The sequence below is a fragment of the Amphiura filiformis genome, chromosome 15 (genome assembly GCF_039555335.1).
Source record: "Amphiura filiformis chromosome 15, Afil_fr2py, whole genome shotgun sequence".
NCBI lineage: Eukaryota > Metazoa > Echinodermata > Ophiuroidea > Amphilepidida > Amphiuridae > Amphiura > Amphiura filiformis.
Window position 1 is genome coordinate 1,613,401 of NC_092642.1, and position 21,819 is coordinate 1,635,219.

The following is a 21,819-nucleotide window of genomic DNA, read 5'->3' on the forward strand; positions in this document are numbered from 1 at the left end:
GTTGAGAGTAATATTATTGACTTGAATAATTTAGGTGGGGTGAAACTTGAAAGAAGTTTGTGTATCAACACCTTCTAGGGCGGTAATTTAAATTTTAGTATAAGATGCATTGAGATTACTAAGTAGATGGTGTGACAGAATGGCTATAGACTGTAGACAGTGCCAAGTTAGGTTAGACCTGGTAAAGGTTATTGGAATGGCTGCACAGTATTCTGCACTTCAGCGTGTATTCATAGAAGAGAATTACTGGTTGACATGTATGCAATAAATAGTCCAAGCAGTGAACCTATTCATCTTGTGTTGTGTTAGTAAAACTATGATTACGTCGATCTTCGTTTAAATGACAATAGCTCCCAGATGCATCAACCTATTACCTTCAAATTATTAGATCAATAAGTTAACATATGCCCCTTTCTATTTATAGCACAAAAACTATATTAATTAGCAATTATATATTTTTTATATATTTTTGAAAATGTCTCATAGCACGGTACCAATCATTTTGATACACCCTGTATATCCCAACTTAGACTTCTCCGTAGTCCACTTGCCAATTGTGCACTACTCTGGCTATTACATTTAAGCTTAAAACTCTGATTTAATTAATGAGTGCACAATTGATAGATTTTCACAACTGATCTTTTCAGTCACCGTACGCCCTCTGTTTGTTAGCTTCCCAAGTGGACTACTGACTTTGCCTTGAGAATTAGGCCAATTTCTGGACTAACTAAAATTGGTGATGATGTAATGCATCTTTAAAAATGAATCTGGCTTGTGATTGGTCGCCCAGATCTCGTTATTGTTTAAATCCTCCCGACGCGTACTGGTACCATTATAACTATACATGGTACACAACTATCTAGGGAATGCGGCGCTTTTGTGCTGGTGGATGAACGTATGCATCTAGCGCGTATTGTACCACCTGATTGACAGTGTGTGAGTCCTGGGTAAAGTTCTGCTTAAAAGTGAAAGTCCATAGTCGGTTTTTCGGATAATAAACTGGCAGATTCTAAAATTAGAATTGTTCAGTATTGAAGTGTCATTATAATTATGCCATTTATGATATGTTGCATTCAATAATATAAGCCTATACTTTACTTTTACTGTCACAAATATAATTATATAGCCTAAACTTTTTCATAACCATTTTATACTAGTATTTTGATGTAGGCCTACTAAATATCAGTATAATTTCGAGTTCAACTGAATGCGTTCATCATGATTAATAACATTTTTATTTATCAAAAATCGACTATGGCATAGTCTAATCCCAACTTGATATTGATGATGACGACGACGACGATGATGATAATGATGATTATGATGATGATGATGATGATGATGATGATGATGATGATGATAATGATGATGATAAAAGTACTAAATTAATGTTGACAAGGGGTGAGGCCAACAATGGTGATGGTAATGATAATAACGGCATTTACCTAACTTTCATATCTTACAGAGCCATGAGCGATGAAACAGACGTATTTTATTCAGACGAAGTAGCGGATGTCCATGCTCTTGATGATATCGGAGGACCTTCTAATATATCTGGAGGCATTAACCAACCCCAGTATCATCCGGGATCACCAGATTATCCAAACCAGGTTGACCTAACCAGGGCTATACCAAAACCAGGGTTATTGTAACCAGGGTTATCCTAACCAGGATTACCCTAACCAGGGTTACCCTAACCAGGGTTATCCTATCCAGGGGAACCCTAACCCGGGTTATCCTTTCCATGGGAACCCTAACCAGGGTTATAGTAACCAGGGTAATCCTAATCAGGATTATGCTAACCAGGGCTATGGACATGATAACTATCCTCCACCCACTCACAGACAACATCTTCAAATTTATAAGCCATCTTATCATTAATATTCAAGTTTCTTCCTCTTCTAGCCTATTTTAGTCAATTTTATTCCACTGCGAGTGGAAGGCCTTTTCACCAACTTTCCAATCCATTCTATCTTGAGCTATCTCTGCCACGCAATACCGTTTCGTGTTGTTAACACACCCCTCCGTCTCCTGCTTTGTCTTCCTCTTCTTTCTGGCTAAGTGTCTTAGAGTCCAATCTGCTACTCTGTGTCATGGCCAGGTGTCATGCCCACCTCGATTTCTTTGATTTGATGGTGAACGTAATATCCTGCATTCCTTATTGCAGTATATTCTGTTTCTTATCATGACCTTCTAATATATTACTTTCCATAGCCCTATCTCACACCCGGAGATTTTTCTCCAAACATTTGGTGGTTATCAAGGTCTCAGCGCCATATGAGAGAACAGATATAGCTGATTATATTATTAGTTTTTTTTTCGTAATTTACAAAACCTAGGCATACGTTAAACCTATGTTCCTTTGACTCATCTATCACTTGGCTTAGCACATGCAGGTGGTCGGATGTTCGTGAGCCTGGTATGAAGCCTGCTTGCTCTTATCATCGAGCTCTTTCTACATGCAAGCAAGACCTTTCTTACTCAGGTGAAAATGTTGTAGAAGTACATTAGTAAGCTGATAGACATGTAGTTCTGTTTTTGTCTCCTTTCTTGATTATGAGAATGACTTTTGACTCATTCCACTGAGAGGGAATTTTGTTGTTATGTTGCCGGAAAAAATTTGGATACAAAATTGGTTCTTTGGGATTTTTCCCAAAACTGAACATTTATTTGACCTCACAGACGGATCATCAAGTCTTCCATAATTCCAGGGTTACTACCAATCTTAAAGATAAAATATCGCTTTTTCACTTGAAGTGGAGCGAGTATAAGTGACAGTAGAAATATGGTCTAGCATTATACTGCACCCCAATCATTATTTACATGTTTACTGCCTCTGACACTTAATTTGGGTGTGAAGGATACTGCATTACACGGATTTGAATCGAATCAAAAGTTTTTGATTTTCATCAAAATGATTAATGTAATTTAATACATAACTATTGTGGGGATATACAGTGCTAAGTAAATTTTATTACTTACTCTCGAAATCTAAAAGTGTGAACTTTTACTCTTTTATAGGTTGCATTTTCAATCATTCCTGAGTGTGTCAAACTCCTTCCAGAGTAAAATTTACTCGATTTTCACTCTTGTCATGTCACCTCATTAAAGCGATCACTATTTTGTGATAGAAAAGTGTGTTTGGGTGACTTTTGTTTTTGTAAAAATTGGACTTCCTCAAAAGTTACATTTTTTAAGACTTTTTGAATGCCTCACCAAAACAAAAAGTAGACGCATCCATGCGTATACGGGCCTGGTAATAAGGTATGCTTAAATTTTGATTACAACATCTGCTGCCGTTAAACCATTATATAACAGTCTCATCAAAACTTGTACATAATCCGAAAGAAAAACATGTAAATTCTTATCTTTTATAATAAAATGCTACAGTGTATAATAAATGTGCAAGAATTTCTCATTTTATACAAGCTGTATCAAAATGATTGGTACCCATCATTTTTGCTGCATGTTATTGAAAAGCCTGCTTCTCCCAAATTCAACATTGGATCCTTTTTAAATGACCGAAATTGATTGTTATGACTGTTTATGATATTAACCAAAAAATTATGTGGATCCTATGTTGCATTTTTGACGTGGAAGTCATGTCCATAATCACTGGAAACTGATGGGTACCAATCATTTTTATACAGCCTGTATTATGAATCATGAAATAGCTCCCAATATTATTCATATGAATATTCAAATTGAAAATTGAAAAATTAGTATAAAACATGGTAAAAGCAATATCCATTTTTGTATCCAATTTTCAATGTATATAATAAGTTTTGTTTTATCAAATAGGTTTAAAAATATTCAAGTTTTGACCACCCATTTAGTTAAGACTGACATTTGATTTCCATTTTGACAGACCCTGCCGATGCACTACCAAATGCCAGTCCCGGAAAATCGTGCTCATAATGCTAATAGAGAAATTACGTTAATACGGTGTTAAATATTGGTAGTCTCGGTTCCAAACTGGATTGTGCTCATTCGTCACGAAGGAGAACAAGTTAGCTGGAATGAAGACTATAATATTTGATCTAATCTAATCTAGGTCGATAGAGGGCATAGTGATTGAAAAAATAACAGTAAGCTGAGTCTCTGCCTAATTCAAACAGGCCGCTTTTGATTTTGACTAAAATTTTGACCTACATGCTGATTAAACTTAATTGTTTCTTTGTGCTCCCCAAATATTATAGTTGCCCAAAAACATATATTTTGGTAGATTAAAGATCACTACATCCATACATCATGACTTTACTTTCAAAATGAGACTTTTTCGTCCTGAAAATTGGGCGCGTTGCATGGACTTAAACATGAGGTAAAATCAGCATATTTCAACGTACATGTATCATCTGCGTTTTATTCTACGTTGGAATCCAAAATGGGAAATCGCAATGTCATTTTTGTACGCAAAGTATCACACACATTTCAATGGGCAATCTCTGCGTATGAATATTGCGTTTAAATTTAGTCCATTTTTAACACATCGATGTATCTTTATAATAATGATTTGTTACAAACAAAAAGGATCATAATAATAATTAGACTTTCCGTCGTGTGTTCATTATCTTTGACTGTCTTTAACATATTGTAAAATGGACAAATTGTGTGCATTTTCAACGATGTATCTATCGCACGTGAAATATCTTCAAAAATAGCTAAATACGTGACCTCGCTTCGATACAGGAGAATGGTTTTCAATAGATCAACGTACGTCCGATGTCTAAGTTTGGAAATCGCAATGTCTCTAATAACTTTTCTTCAGCCTTGGTTTAGGCTTATACACACAATGTGAATTCTGGCAACAGATTCTATACAGAAATAAAATATTCTCAAGTAGTCACAAATAAGAGCTACATAAAAGAATAAGATTTTCAAACAAAGCATTGAAATACATCCATCCTGTATTTATTGTCAAAATACATTTTATTTCTAATACAAAAAATATATAGAAACAAAAGCAAAAAATATAAATAACTATTTAAGTCAGCATTATCGTTATCATCATTTATAAGCAACTTTGCGCCATTTCCTTATAGAAATAAATATTTTGAAAAACATTTTGCATGGAAGACACTTTCATAATCGGGTGATAGATTATGTGACTCTTTGAGAAAAGCTAAACCAAAGTGTAAAATCTACCAGGCACAGTAGAGTGACTATACCATTTTCCAACCGGATGGGACAGTGACATCAGATCGCATTTCACTGGGCGCAGCTTCAAATCGATAACGTTCGTTCAAAGCGCATGGCATACACATGCACTCGCTTAAAAACGCCGCATAGATGCACCCCCCCCGAAACAGCTGCCTCAACGCGTTGAGGTCAGTGCCACATCAGTGAAAATGGTATAAGTATTAGAGTAGAATGGCAAGTTTTCCGTGATTTAAAACACCGAATTCCGCAATTCATTGGAACTTCCAAGTAACCAGTATGTTTGCTGGAGGTGTTGATTGACTCCACACTATGCAGATCATACAGCGCACTGCTTCATCTCAAGAAGTTGTCCATATCCGACCCAAGTATTAGGGGCGTAGCAAGAGCCTCTGGGGCCCATGGACAGGTAGCAATGCGGGGCCCTTTTAACAACTCCTTCAAAAGCTTTTTTTCTGTCTGATTTCAATTTCGTTTTTGCTAGGGGTCCCTGAACCCTTGGGGCCCCTGGACTTATTCCACCCGCTTGCTACGCCCCTGTCACAGACTAGTAAATCATGTCGCCTTGTAAGATGAGGCGATGTAACACTAAGCCCTCGACTAATTATGTTACTAATTCTAAGTCAAGCAAGTTAGTCCTGCTTGCACGACTAGGCAAAGCTAGTCACACGTGTTAGTCAGTCCTGCCTGACTAACATTAAGTTGCAAATCAGGGTCAGTTTTTCTTTATCAAACACATGATGAATACATAATGAACCATTGGGACTGAACGCAATGACGTGTGACGCTATAATTTGGTCCACATGTATAAAACAATCAAGGCTACTTATATATTGCATTTCGTCAAATATTTTCGATTTATTTTAAAAAGTATTAAGGGGGACCCTATACATTGACAGACTCATTTAGAATGTCAGAATAGAAAGCTTCGCTAGAGAAGTAGAGCTTTGTCGCATATGACCAATCATGCACTTTTTACTTGCAGAAAACATTTATTCGCAGCTACATCATCTAATTCTCGCTATTCACAATAAGGGTGAAATCGTGATGTATCATGGGAAAAGGTCGACATCAAGTCCGCGCAATACGAATATTACCATGCTATTACATAGGAACACGTGACAATATTTTTTAGTTTGTCAAAATAAAGGTGTTACACGCGAATCGATACTCAATAATACTTAATAATGTGATTTGAAATGTGCACAATTAATTTTTTCTCTTTCTATTTGCGTGTAATACCGTTATATTGACAAACTAAAAAGTATTGTCACGTGTTCCTATGTAATAGCATGGTAATATTCGTATTGCGCGGACTTGATGTCGACCTTTTCCCATGATACATCACGATTACATCGCAACCGCTGGCGGCGCCCTTATTGTGAATAGCGAGAATTGTATTTTTGCTTATAATATATTAAAATACCAGAGCACCACAAACACAACTGCCACAACTGTCACTACTATTCCAGTGCCAACCACGGTACAAACCAATCGTCTGTGTTTACATCGGAACTTTCTCGTCAACCTGTAGGTTGTTTTCTGGAATTGATATGCCTGGATAATAAAACCAAAAGTCCAAAAACACTATTATGCACAATCATGTCAGATCATATTCTCCATTGCAATTCAAGTTTTAAAATGGCAATGAGGTAATTTTAGGGCAGTGTTCGAATAATTTTTTTTACCAAAATAAACTTTGTAGGGCTCTTACGTTCAACATAGGCCTAAAAAGCCTATGAAATTTGACACACAGTAACAATTAATTTCAGTGTTTTGTTTCTTTTTGAACAGCCTCTCTTTAGTCTCTTTTGTATTTGCTATGTACACAAATAACTTGCTACAGTACACAAAACATTAAATACAAATAATAACGAAAAGCGACAACTGAATTGAAATTGACGACCTGATTACCGTATATGCAAATTATCGACGCTTTTTGTCATTTTTCCAATTTACTTTTTATAATTTTAATTCCGGGCAGTTTGAAGTATCCGTCAAACACATAAAGTCAGTGAAATGTGGTATCGCAATTTTGCACCACACTTTGAATGCTGTAAGATGCTTTTTCTTTCTGGCTGTGATTCGCCGATTTAAGTCTACCGCGAAATTCCAAAACGTTCAAAATTGCATCTTGGTCGTCTAAGATTGCATCTTGGTCATCCAAGGTTAGGTGTATTATTTGAAGGTATCAGCCGGCCATCCATAGCAATCACCGCGAATCGGCCCCGGAAACGTACTACTCTACTTACCGCTGCTTCTAGGTTGTCCGCTCTGACAAGTAACTCGTCCAGATTTTCGCCTTTTGATAGAACCTTTTCGATAGCCTCTCTTACAATCCCCTGAATCTCCTCTACTTGCTTTTGTAGACTATTAATGGTACGATCATTTGGAGCATATGCCTGGGCGCATTCGTCTAACGTGGAATTATCCTGGAAAAAACAAGTATTATAAAAGTATGCTATGGCAATCTCAAATTTTAGTATCTATCGTGTATCGGTATGCTTCGATTATAATTATAAATACGTATTTATAAATACACACGCGACCATCTCCGCGCTGCCATAACAGATTGTAGACAGTAAGTCTCAGAATGACCTTCTACATAGCGGGTGGTTTTCCTATACATTTGAATGCAAAGGCGGAACAATATGAGACTACTGTGCAGCAAAATTGTCTATTTTGTTCAACTTTGTGATTATATTGTAAACCTTTCCGTCGTTGAATATTTTTTTCCGTCATCACATAATTTCAAAATGTTGTTTTTGATAACATTATTACAAATTCGGAATCCGCCCATGTGTAAGAATTTTGCTATTTAATTAATACTTAAATTTGATGGTATTTATCTAGAGTTCCAATCGTTTTATGTATAGTAGTCAATGCATGAGGAATTGATCATGCTTGCTGGTCTTGGTAAGTCGTGCCCATGGGTCACGTGCGTAGTTAACTACGTACATGGTTACTGTAATATAAATATAACTAATAACTAATTAAAATAAATATAAATATACTTCATCCTGTGGCTATCGCGACCATTCTAGTGGTTTACATATGAATACATGAATCCAAAACCCACCCAAGTCCATGGGAAGTGATTTTGAGAAAAAAACCTGTGTATCATTTTAATTCCTTCAGTTAGATTTACCTGGTCAATATGGTAAGTTGTACGTGCAAATGGGTGGGTTAAACTGTATTAGGTATGCCGATTAGCATTTCAGGGACTTCGTGGGGTTAATTTTAAATTCTGTTTTTTTGAATCATATACTAAGACAATAATGTTGGAATGAGATTACCACTAGTAAGATAATACAAAATAAAGCACACAGTTATGTATAATGTTGATAAGCATTCTGCCATGTAATATAAACCACACACTTTCCTTGATTAAACCCATTTTTTTTTCAAAAGTCACTCTCCAGCAATGAATGTGTTACAAGTGGACTTTTATACATACTGGATTTCAATCAATGTGTTAGAAGACTCAAATCATGGACTTGGCTTGATTCTTTCATACATGCTATTTTTCACATGCTCAATAGACACAGAGTATGAATTTGAGTTGTTATTTCATACATATGACAGGCCTATGTATAGCAACACTTTCCCATGCTTAACTCAATTTGGCCAAAGTATGGATTTGGGTGGCTTTTGTATTCATATATTCATATGTAGGCTTGTTTATTAGCATTTTCCATTGAATTACTAGAACATTCCATATATAAACCAAAAGAGATAAATATCAAAACTATTGAAAACTAATGTCTGATGACAAAATAGGTAACTTTCAATAAAAACATCATGGAAAATGTTGGGGCACATAACACATAGAACATTATGTGGTGCTGAAACGCGTGGCATAAGACCAAATTCGTGTTATTGATAGAATGTTTCTTCAAGCCCCAAACATATAACAGCGCTTTCATCAAGCCGAGCTCGCATAAAACCGTGCTTAGATTAAATATTTTTTCTGGTAGCTTTATTGATCCTTAAAATGAGATAATGGAAGTCTTTTTGCATATGGCATGAGGAATAGCAGATCAATCGTCCCAGTATCTACCTTATTCTTACGAATTTGAACTGAAAATTATTTTTTGAACAACTCGCCCTCCAGAGTTCATAAAACTAAATAGGATTCTTGAGAACCCACATCGAATTCTAATTACTTTATATTTACTTACTCTTTCAATTTCGTCTTCCACTAATGCGACGTATTTGCTCTTAGAAGATGGCGTAACAAAGGGAAGCGATGCATAGGACCTGTCGTTTTGTGTCTTCTTTTTCTTTCTAGAAATAGGGATCTTCTTACTTGCTTCTGAGAAATTTTTCTGCATAATAAAAGTAGGTAAGTAAGTAAATAAGTAAATAAGTAAATAGGTAAAAAGTAAATAAGTAAGTAAATAAGTAAGTAAATAAGTAAATAAGTAAATAAGTAAATAAGTAAATAAGTAAATAAGTAAATAAGTAAGTAAATAAGTAAGTAAGTAAATAAGTAAAATACGTAAATAAGTAAGTAAGTATGAGGGAATAAGTTCAATCTATTCAACCAGATTCACGTACCTTGGAGCAACCAACGTTGCGGCCAGTACCACTGACCTTCAGCTGGGTTGTGATGTTAAACACCTTGAGAACCGATGACGTCACACTGTGACGTCATTTGGCGAGGTAGAGTTCTGATGGTTCTGTCCCAGGCGTGTGAGAGGTTGTTCCTGAGTCCTCCACCACGGTTGAGGGATGGTTGTTCTGCTCGCACCCAGATGGCTTCTTTCACTCCCCGTTCGTACCACCGTGCTTCGCGGTCGAGGACTTTGACGTCCTCTAGGTCCACCTCGTGTTTGCTGGCTTTAAGGTGAGTATAAACCGCTGATTCAGCCGCGCGCCGGGCCCGAACTAGAGCGCTGATGTTGTTTTAGCCGTTTCTTAAGTGGTTGAGATGTTTCTCCAATATAAGTGCAAAGATCCTAGGGCCGTTAGTCGGTAAATCTGAGCACCATATCCTTAATTCCAAAGACTTCGCTGATAAGATTAGTGACTTATCGCTGGAACCCGACGAGACAATCACATCATTTGATGTTACGGCACTCTTCACCAGTATCCCCCCGGTTGATGCGGTGAAAGCGATACGTGAAGTGTTGAGACAAGATACAAGTTTGCACGAACGTACTGACTTGTCTCCGGATCAGTTGTGTGATTTGCTTCAATTATGCCTGGATAACACCTATTTTAGCTATGGCGGTCAATTTTACAAACAATCGCATGGTTGCAGTATGGGTTCACCAATTTCTCCGATCATTTCCAACCTTTATATGGAGAACTTTGAACGCGTAGCTCTGTCGACGTTTGACGGTATCGGTCCATCCAAGTGGTATCGTTATGTCGATGATACCTGGGTGTTAATTAATGCCTGTGAACTAGATCGGTTTTTCAACCACATAAACCAAGTTGACCCCAATATCAAGTTCACCCAAGAAGGCTTATCAGACAACAAGCTCGCCTTTCTTGATTGTCTCGTTCACGTAGAGGAAGACCTTTCCCTGTCAGTATCTGTTTATCGAAAACAGACTCATACTGACCAGTATTTGCAGTTCGACTCAAACCATCCGCTAATCCAGAAACTCGGTGTGGTAAAGACTCTTTTCCATAGAGCGGAGACCATTGTCACCAAGGAATCCGAAAAGAAAGCGGAACAAGATCACCTGCGGAAAGCTCTCCACCATTGTGGCTTCAAGAACTGGGCAATTGATAAAGCCCTGAACTCAGGTGGAAAAGACGGTAAAGAGCCCACCAAACATTCCAACAGTAATTCTGGTAGAACTGCAAGTGCTACAATTCCTTACCACGGTGATTTATCAGAGAAACTTAAGCGCATATTCAGAGAGTATAATATCACAACTCACTTTAAGCCAGTCAATACCATACGCCAAGCCTTAGTCCACCCCAAGGACAAGCAACCCAAAGGCAGGCAGAGTGGACTTGTATATGGTATTCAGTGCGCGGAGAGTTTCAATTGTACTGACACTTATATTGGAGAAACATCTCAACCACTTAAGAAACGGCTAAAACAACATCAGCGCTCTAGTTCGGGCCCGGCTGAATCAGCGGTTTATACTCACCTTAAAGCCAGCAAACACGAGGTGGACCTAGAGGACGTCAAAGTCCTCGACCGCGAAGCACGGTGGTACGAACGGGGAGTGAAAGAAGCCATCTGGGTGCGAGCAGAACAACCATCCCTCAACCGTGGTGGAGGACTCAGGAACAACCTCTCACACGCCTGGGACAGAACCATCAGAACTCTACCTCGCCAAATGACGTCACAGGGTGACGTCATCGGTTCTCTTGGTGTTTAACATCACAACCCAGTTGAAGGTCAGTGGTACTGGCCTCAACGTTGGTTGCTCCAAGGTACGTGAATCTGGTTGAATAGATTGAACTTATTCCCTCATTGTATGATTCCCAGATGATTGAGAGTATTCACAAAAAGTAAGTAAGTAAGTAAGTAAGTAAGTAAGTAAGTAAGTAAGTAAGTAAGTAAGTAAGTAAGTAAGTAAGTAAGTAAGTAAGTAAGTATTAAAGTTAGCTCTGGTATAGAGCCTCTGCCACTACCCATAAATACACCAGCAATTATGAGGTCTATACTGTCATATCCATATTAAAGCAATCTCACTTCTCTGATGCACTGGGCAGCAGGCTTAATAATATACATATTTTTCTTATTTTTTACCATTTTCTTCTCCAAACTCCCAGGAAATTTGTGGATCTTTGTAACACCTAAATCTTCTGTTGCTCCAAAATCGTCACCACTATTATCACCAACTGGCCTTTCAACATCCCGTTCGCTGACTTCCCCACCATGACTGTCTTCATCATTACTAAAATCTTTGATCAGATTGTTATTTTGAAATTTTTGTACAACTTCTTTCAAGAATGCAAATGATTGTCCTTCAGAGAAGTCTGGTGACATGATGCAAATATAGAGAATCCCATTGTCAGGTAGTACTGCAAATTTGTATCTGTGGAACAATACATAAAACCAAAATAGAATACAAAAACATAAAAAAATTCAATTTCATTGCATATCCTATTTTGTAACCCTGCATAACTACCACCACCATTATAATACATGTATCATGGTCCATCACGATCCAGGCAAAGCAAGATTTCACTTGGAACTTTTGGTACCAGAATAGCCACAGTGTATTTCTATGAACTTGAATTAACACCATACTAAATACCCTACCAACACCTTAAGGGAAAGATACATAATTTGCATAAAACTAAAATGGTTGATTATACAACTACGTGGACAGTGCCTTAAAGTCGAAGCAGAAAAAAAACCCACCAAGATCCACATATAATACGGTATATCATCCTAATGTTTTACCTGTTTTAAACAGTCAATAGCACAATAACACCAAGCTAAAACAGGTGAACGATTAGGATGATGAATATATATGACCTGTGATTTTCCTTTTTTAACAGGTCTTTCTGCCTATTTTATTAAGGCATTGTCCACGCAATGAAGATTACATGATAGTAGGTCAAATCTAGATAAAAAACAACAACAACTAGTGGCAAATGGTGGTCATAGACCACAAACCTAGCTGGGGCATGTTGGTGTTGTGGAGGTATCTGACCCCTACAAAATGTTCCAAAAATGCTCCCCTGGTCATGGGGTTTGTTTTCACCGAGTTTGAGTCCCGTACTCCTAACAGATGTCCAAAAAATTCAATTCTAAGATTTGACCCCAGATGACCTTTGACCTGACCTATGCATGATGTTCCATAATGTTCCCCTGGTCTTGAGGTTTGTTGTCACCATGTTTGAGCCCGTACCTCTTACAGATATCCAGAAAATGAAATTCTACGATTTGACCCCGGATGACCTTTGACATGACCCTTGCACAGTGTTCCAAAATGTTCCCCAGGTCAGTAAGTTTGTTGTTGTGGAGTTTGAGCCCCGTACCCCTAACAGATGTCCAGAAAATGCATTTAGAAAATTTGACCTCTACATGACCTTTGACCTGACCCCTGCAAAATGTTCCCCTGGTCATGAGATTTGTTGTCACTGAGTTTGAGCCCCATACCCCTTGCAGATATCCAGAAAATGAAGTTATAAAGATTTGACCCCAGATAACCTTTGACCTGACCCCTGCAAAGTGTTCCAACATGTTCCCCTGATCATTAAGTTTGTTGTCACCAAGTTTGAGCCCCGTACGCCTTACAGATGTCCAGGAAATGCATTTCTAAAATTTGCCCTCAGCATGACCTTTGACCTGACCCCCGCAAAATGTTCCCCTGGTCATGAGATTTATTGTACCGAGTTTGAGCCCCATACTCCTTACAGATGTCCAGATAATGCAATTGTAAGATTTTACCCCTTAATGACCTTTGACCCCAATTCTGTGTGCAAGGTATGGGCACTGGGTAAAGCCGATGCACATGTGTAAGTAACGTCATTGTGCTATGTAATATGTGGCAGAAGAAGCATTTTGAAGATATTTGGTTATATACCGAAAATGCCCCTTTAATGACCTTTGATCCCAATTCTGTTTGCACCATATGGGCACTGGATATAGGCGATACATATGTGCAAGTTACGTAATTGTAGGGTGTAACATGTAGGAGGAGAAGCATTTTGAAGTTTGTTGCCAGAAGAAGAAGAAGAAGAAGAAAGAAAGAACTAGTGGCAAATGGTGGTCATAGACCACACACCTAGCTGGGGCATGTTGGTGTTGTGGAGGTATCTGACCCCTGCAAAATGTTCCAAACATGTTCCACTGGTCATGACGTTTGTTGTCGCAGAGTTTGAGTCCCGTACTCCTTACAGATGTCCAGAAAATGCAATTTTAAAATTGGACCCCAGATGACATTTGACCTGACCACTGCAAAATGTTCAAAATGTTTATCAAGTCTGTTGTCTCTGAGTTTGAGCCCCGTACCCCTTACAGATGTCCAGAAAAGCTATTCTAAGATTTGACCTCTACATGACCTTTGACCTGACCCCTGCAAAATGTTCCCCAGATCATTAAGGTTGTTGTCAACAGGTTTGAGCCCAGTACTCCTCACAGATGTACAGGAAATGCATTTCTTAAATTTGACCTCTGCATGACCTTTGACCTGACCCCTGCAAAATGTTCCCCTGGTCATGAGATTTGTTGTTACCAAGTTTGAGCCCCATACCCCTTACAGATGTCCAGATAATACAATTGTAAGATTTTTCCCCCTTAATGACCTTTGACCCCAATTCTGTATGCAAGTTATAAGCGTGTGGTATAGCCGATGCATATATGCAAATGACATCATTGTACTGTATAATATGTGGCAGAAAAAGCATTTTGAAGATATTTGGTTAAATACAGGAAATGCCCTTTAATGACCTTTGACCCCTATTCTGTTTAGACACTATGGGCACTGGATATAGCCAATACATATGTGCAAGTTACGTAATTGTAAGGTGTAACATGTAGGAGTAGAAGCATTTTGAATTTATTGCCAGAAAGAAAGAAAGAAAAAGTTTGACCTCTGCATGACCTTTGACCTGACCCCCGCAAAATGTTCTCCTGGTCATGAGATTTATTGTAACTGAGTTTGAGCCCCATACCCCTTACAGATGTCCAGATAATGCAATTGTAAGACTTTACCCCCTTAATGACCTTTGACCCCAATTCTGTGTACAAGTTATAGGCGTGTGGTATAGCCGATGCATATATGCAAATTACGTCATTGTGCTATTTAATATGTGGCAGAAGAAGCATTTTGAGTTAAATATTTGGTTAAATACCAGAAATGCCCCTTTAATGATCTTTGACCCCAATTCTGTTTAGACCCTATGGGCACTGGACATAGTCGATACATATATGCAAGTTACGTAATTGTAGGGTGTAACATGTAGGAGGAGAAGCATTTTGAAATTTATTGCCAGAAAGAAGAAGAAGAAAGATCGGATAGTAAAACAGTACCTAGCTCGGGGGTTGAAAACCCCCAGCTAGGTAAGAATCGGAGAGCATTACAGTACCTAGCTGGGGGGTGTAAACCCCCCAGCTAGGTAAAAACAACAAAACATCCCCATATTTTCCTCTAACCATATGGATTCGTAACAGGGCAATAAAGGTCAAAGCCCATTGAATCCTATTGACGTAGACTTATTTTATATTGTTACCTTAAGCATCCATGGCAATGCAAACTATTCTTTGATTTATTATGTTCAAGGGAACAATTTGAGACAATATCGATTAATATCGGAGTATTTTACACTATTCCCTGTGGCTAAAACCTTTCATTTCATTTCATTTCATATTTATTGAAAATAACATCGTGGCAAATAGCCAAATTGCGTCACTTTTTACAATATATTAAAACATCAAAAATTATTTACTAATATTATACATAAAAGTTATTAAAATACATATTACAAGAAATAAACATAAGAAAAACATATAATATTCAGAATTATATTGCACATAATTATAAAAGCTTATCTCCACACTCACCCCATTACACCACACTCACAAACCCCCACCCCTAAGCACACCTCTTACTCCCAAACACAGTGACCACAAATAATACTCGCCACACACCAAATCAAATAAGCATCAAAAAAGCATAAAAGAAACACAAAAATTATATTGCACATAATTATGAAAGCAAACCCCTTAACTAATCTTATATCCACACTTATCCTCACAAACACACCCCCTCACTCTTGAGCGCACCTCTTACATGAACTTCCAAACACAGTCACCCTAAATAATATGCATACACACCAAGTCACTCAATACACTCATATTCACTGTCATACCCATACCATAAAAATTGTCACATCAAAATAATTAAATTAAATTGCATCAAATTGTTAAACTGCATCAATGGGTGAAACAAAACATCAATTTTAAGCATTAAGTAAGTTGATGAAGTGTGGAATTGGACTCTTTCTGAACCGCTCAGTTCTACAAGGTAAACGAGTGATGGAATTTGAACCTTGTTACTTATAGCTCCAGAACTGTATGTTGGAGATAAGCCAAACTATGCTATTTTACTATCTCTGAGATTTGACCCCTGTATGAGCAGCCATGTTGCTATTATGCAACTTTTCAAGATGGTATGGCGTTTTGAGGGATCTCGAAGAAATGACTTATAAAGTAAAAATCCTTAATCCTAATAAATGACCCTTACCATTTCCCCCAGAATTGTATCATCAAATAAAAATGCCATCATCAAATAGTTTGTTATACCCGACGAAGCCCCTTTCTTAAACAACATTTAAGGTAATAAGCCTCTACTTTCCGATGCCGGTGGCACATACCCGTCACTTCTCTGTGCCTCCCGGGTAATTCTATTTTGAGGATTGCATTGGTCTAAAAATAATATAATTATTAGCAATCCTACTTCCATGTATTGAATTAAAGGGCAAAATTTGTGAAAAATGTCATTCTGGCAAATTATGTTATGCTTAGAATGACAAAGTACCTTTTATGCAAAAAGACTTTTCTGACTTGCTGTGTCGCTATGTTTGGTAGCATCGACAATACCACTGCACGGAAGTTCTCTTTGGCATCTCGTGAATGGTCAGCAATAATACTTCGTCCAACAGCCACGCATCCGTATTGAATCGCCATTGTGAAGTCGAATCTGAAAAAATATAGTTATAGGTTTTAAGTGTACACGATGTGTTGTTGGTCGAAGCAGCCAACATTTTTATTATCTACTAGTGCACCTGCAGCTGTGAGAGCCCTGATGCTGTGAGAGCACTGGCATGATAGCAATACTGTTTGACCCCAGATGACCTATGACCTCGGTGCAATTTTTTTCATGCTCCCCTCATACGAAGGATTCCACCTATCAAGTTTAAACCCAATAGGGCAAAGTTGAAATTTAGCCCCTACATGACCTTTGACCTCGGTTGACCTCAATTTTGTTTTGCGCATATAAGGATTCCACCCACCAAGTTTGAGCCCGATAGGACAAAGTTTGAAATCCATGATCTTTGATCTCGGATGACCTCCATATAATGTTTTTCATGCTCCCCTCATACGAAGGATTCCAACCACCAAGTTTGAGCCCGATCGGACACAGTTTGAAATATGACCCCTCCGTAATGACCTTTGACATTGGTCGACCTCGATCTTATTTCGGGCATATATTCCCCTTGTATCAAGGATCCCACCCACCAAGTTTGGGCCTGATCGGACAAAGTTTGAAATTTTGACCTTTGACCTTGACCTCCGATGACCTTTGAAACTACCCGGTAAACAGCGCATGCCCGTTACCCATCTATGACTGCAATATCGGAACGATGCGTCGAAGCGCGGCGAAACGTATAGCCGGACAGACAGACACACAAACAGAGCTCATGATTATTATAGTATAGAAATCAATATATTATTTAAAAAAACCACTTTGATGTTTTGCAAAAGATCATTCTACGAATCATATACTAAGTACTTTGAAAACTTGCTTGATTTATTGTTGTTAATGAGTTATGTAAGTTTTACAAAAGTATTGTTATTTCAGCCTTCTTTACAACATAACTCAAGAACCACAGGACTTACAAAAGTATATATGTGATATTTGAATTCCTTTACACACTCTCTATGAAATGATCAATGCAATTTTTGCCAAAGCTCACTGCCATTCGCAAGATGCTCTGAACTACCAATCACAACAGTTAAAAATAGTTGCTAACCTTAAACCAAAAGCTACCAAGCACGAACTAAATCTGAACTGAACATTTCAAACGCCATGCGATACTCGAGATATGATTTTGAGTTCAGTAAGGCTTCCAGGTAGTCTAGTTGGGTGATGAAAAAATCATTTTGGTTTCCTTACTGAGCACCTGATGATGTTCACGTTGCTGTTCTGTTCTACAGGCTACTTTCAGCATCACTAAGTAGTCCTACAGTTTTTATATTCAATGGATTGATGGACTACATGAATACGTTTAGAAATTATTTGGAGTTTTACAAAATGATCAAATTCAATAGAGCTGGCAATCAGATTAGTTGTGTTTAATCGGCTGCGCTGAATCCAATTATCTCTCTGAACTTTGCAAAGCAGTATTTTTACACTTGATTTATAATACCCACCTATGACGTCGCGGCGCTATTGTTTTATCGCTCCATTATTTTCCACGAAAGGAGCGATGATTACAATAACACGTCAATTGTAAATGCCTTTCTCTTTTCCCTGAAAAGCAGATACTTGTCAGGGAAAAGTACTAGCATTTACGAATGTAGTGTTAATAACAATTGCACTTTCGAAAAGCAAGTATTTGCGAAAAGTGCAGTATTGTTAGCATCACTTCATACATACAAAACAACTATAATTTTGACATTTCATATATTAAACATAAACATTTTTTTTTCAAACATACCTATTTTATTTTAGCAATATTTGCTAAAGCCACTACCATTCGCAATATGCTGTGAACTAATTTTTTTTTGCTGCGTCGACAATCAATTTCAAAGATTTATTGGGGTGCGGACAACCCTATTCTTCGCATCGCAAAGAACCTTGTCCAAAACAATGTAGACCATAAAAGGTTTTTAGCCTTGCAAATTCGCCAAACTACCTATTATTTATATCAGATAATAATGCGTGGTGTGATCAAGCTAAATCAGGCATTATTCAATTTTCAGGTTTTTACATGATTATATAAAGCATTTGCAAAGCTACATTTTGCAGAAAACCCAATTGAAATTGAACATATGCAACAAAAGAAATTGTTGTCTTTGTTTGGCTATATTCCGAAAATAAATATATCCGACTTCCAACTGATTCTGTTTGATCACCGCGTGATATATCCATTGCGTAGGACATTAAGTTTACGACTTACGAGTTTCACGAACCGGATCTAGAACCCTGCCTATTCGCTGTAGAAGTGACGTAAGATAAAAAAATTAGCAGTTTGAAGTGTTTCCAAAACAATATGCAACAAAAGAAATTATTGTCTTTGTTTGCAGACATACGCAGGTGATGAGTGCAATCTACTTGTAGTGCAGGGCTATATAGTCAAAAATTATATTCATCTATTGCTATGGTAATTAATCCGAGTATGACGTCACTTCTACAGCGAATACCTTGATTGGTATTTATTCTGTTCTGATAGTTTTTATGCCTGTTTGTTCACCTTTCTAGCTAAGGAGAATCGACCACTATCGCTTCCTTGCAACAAACTACACCTGAAATATGCATTTTGTTATTTGGACTTGAATTGCTTTCTCATTTGACACCCTGTTCGTGAAAATCGAGCATACGCATCGTTGTATTGCACACAAGCACCACGGGCCAATCAATAAAGCACACAATGTAACAGGCACAATTGAATCGGAGCGGAATTTTACGCTAATTGCCTAAGTCATTTTTTGTCATTTTGATAACAAAGAACAAAATGTGATTCAAACATGCAACAGTTACGTAATCACCCTAATTATGTTGGATTATTCCCTTTCATTTGTATCATTATCATTAGTTCTTGTGCAAAGATTGGTGAATAAATATGTTTAAACGCATGCTTGAACCATATTTTGTAATTTGTTCTCAAAATTACAAAAATGACTTAATTTGCGTAGCAGGCTGACGATATTACACTTTGTTTTTTATTTTCCGTATTGCACAAAATCATAAAAGCATAATAAATAAAAAATAAAATTATAAAATCCAAAAGATTTCTTTGTGGTTAAAATGCATGTCCATATCATGCTTAAGTCATAGTTATTGCGTCCTTCTTGATGTAATTGGTATGTCCACCATTTCCATCAATCGTTGCTTGACAGCGACGTCTCATTGGCTCTATCAATCTGCGGATAAAGTTCTGGTCCAGCAAGACCATCTAAAGTGGTGTCATTAGTCACCCGTTTGCACAATTTTCTCTTCAGTTGTGACATTAAATTTTCTATCGGATATATGTCCGCCGACTTAGGTGACCAGTCCATATCGTTGCTAGACTACCCCGTAGTCCACTTGCCCATTGTGCATACTCTGGATATTGTATTTAAGCTTAAAACTCTGATTTAATTAATGTGTGCACAATTGATAGATTTTCACATCTGATCAGTCACCCTACTCCCTCTGTTTGTTAGCTTCCCAAGTGAATTATCGGGGTTCGCTATCAATAAACTGGTAGATTCCAAAATCAGAATTGTTCAGTATTAAAGTGAGCCGTTATAATTATGCAAGATAATGTTGCATTCAATTACTTTTATTGTCACTAATCGTCTGATATTTTTAACTCTTTATGACCATTTTACTATTGAATACTTTAATTTTAATAAACATCAGTATAATTTTGAGTTCAACGAAATGGGTTCATCATGACTAATAATAACATATTTTTAATAAAATTCGACTATGGCATAGTCTATATCGTTGTAAGCGCGGCATCTTTGATATTGCCCAATACACTAATGAATGAATTTAACCTTACCGCTCATTTCTGGTAAAACGTATTGATACCGACCGTCCTCTAGGATGCCTACTGACATTCAGATGACCACGATCAATACAATCATGTTGACAGTTGACCTACTGATTTTTAAAGGGGCATTGTCATAAACCTCGTGTCGATCAGTAGTCACAGTCAACGCCCACTGAAAATCGTTAAAATTGCAACTTTTGACTTTGGGGTTTAGGGTTTGGAGGCGCATATATCTTGGTCAATGTTTGCTCCATTTTCACGAAATGGGTGTCAAATGAAAATCCAAAGTCCAATTAACAAAATGTGTATTTCAGAATTATCCAAAATTATCAGGTTGTTGAACAGTAAGGATGACTATAAATGACGAGTTTCTTTTTGTGCCTGTTGTAGTATACTTCTCTCATCCAATATTTAGAGTTCAATAATATTGTAAAATAATTAGAGCATAGGTCTACAACACGGAAGTAGTACACATGTATAGCTATGTGTGTTGACGGTCACTGATTGATCACGCATAGGTCTATCAAGTTGGAGCACTAAACTAAAAAATATCGGGGCAACTTTAGTAATTTATTGATCTCAGTCTTAAACGTATAATACAACTGATGTGATAGAGAATTTCTATAGACTTACCTCTTTTGGAATCAGGTGTAAATGATTGCAATACTTTATTTGTTTTCAATATTCCATGACATTCAACTAAGCTCCGTAAACCAGAACAAAAAGTGCATTTGGAATGTAAAAATATTACTTTAACATGGGGAATTCCCATAGCCGCATGAGAGTCATGTGAAAGGCAGCGCTACGTCAGGAAGGTTACCATATTGTTTGCACAGGCATGACAGGTATCAATGTATCCTCGATCGACAAAACCAATCCGAACGAATGGTTCTATTTTTAAAGAGACACGTGAGTTCATGCTGGGTGAAAACAAAAAATTCATTTGGAATGTAAAAATATTGCTTTAACATGGGGAATTCCCATAGCCGCTTGAGAGTCATGTCAAAGGCTGTAGTCATCGCGAAAACATTTCAGGGCCCCTTTACAGACCTCAAAACTTTCAGGGCCCCCCTTTTTGACATGAAAATTATGGGTCAACCCCATTGAAAAGCATATAAACTCAATTTTCCCAGGACAATTTGTGGTCATTTTTTTCAGACCCCCCCCTTAGGAGGGTCAAACATTTTCAGGGCACCCTTTTTGCATCAGCCACCTAGCAAATGTTTGTGAACGGTCCCTTAATAGGAGCAA

The 21,819-nt window shown here is 37.5% G+C and overlaps 1 protein-coding gene across 1 annotated transcript; it reads right to left on the reverse strand.

Moving 5' to 3' along the window:
* Positions 1-6,506: 6,506 nt before the first annotated feature.
* Positions 6,507-21,376, reverse strand: LOC140172102 (vesicle-associated membrane protein 7-like). The gene is made up of 6 exons (XM_072195448.1): positions 21,202-21,376; positions 16,623-16,784; positions 11,879-12,167; positions 9,339-9,485; positions 7,410-7,589; positions 6,507-6,714 (listed from the first exon to the last, which is right to left on the reverse strand). Exons 2-6 carry the CDS (start codon positions 16,769-16,771, stop codon positions 6,565-6,567), a joined length of 915 nt encoding a protein of 304 aa, XP_072051549.1. The 5' UTR covers positions 16,772-16,784; positions 21,202-21,376; the 3' UTR covers positions 6,507-6,564.
* Between the last annotated feature and the right edge of the window lie 443 nt (positions 21,377-21,819).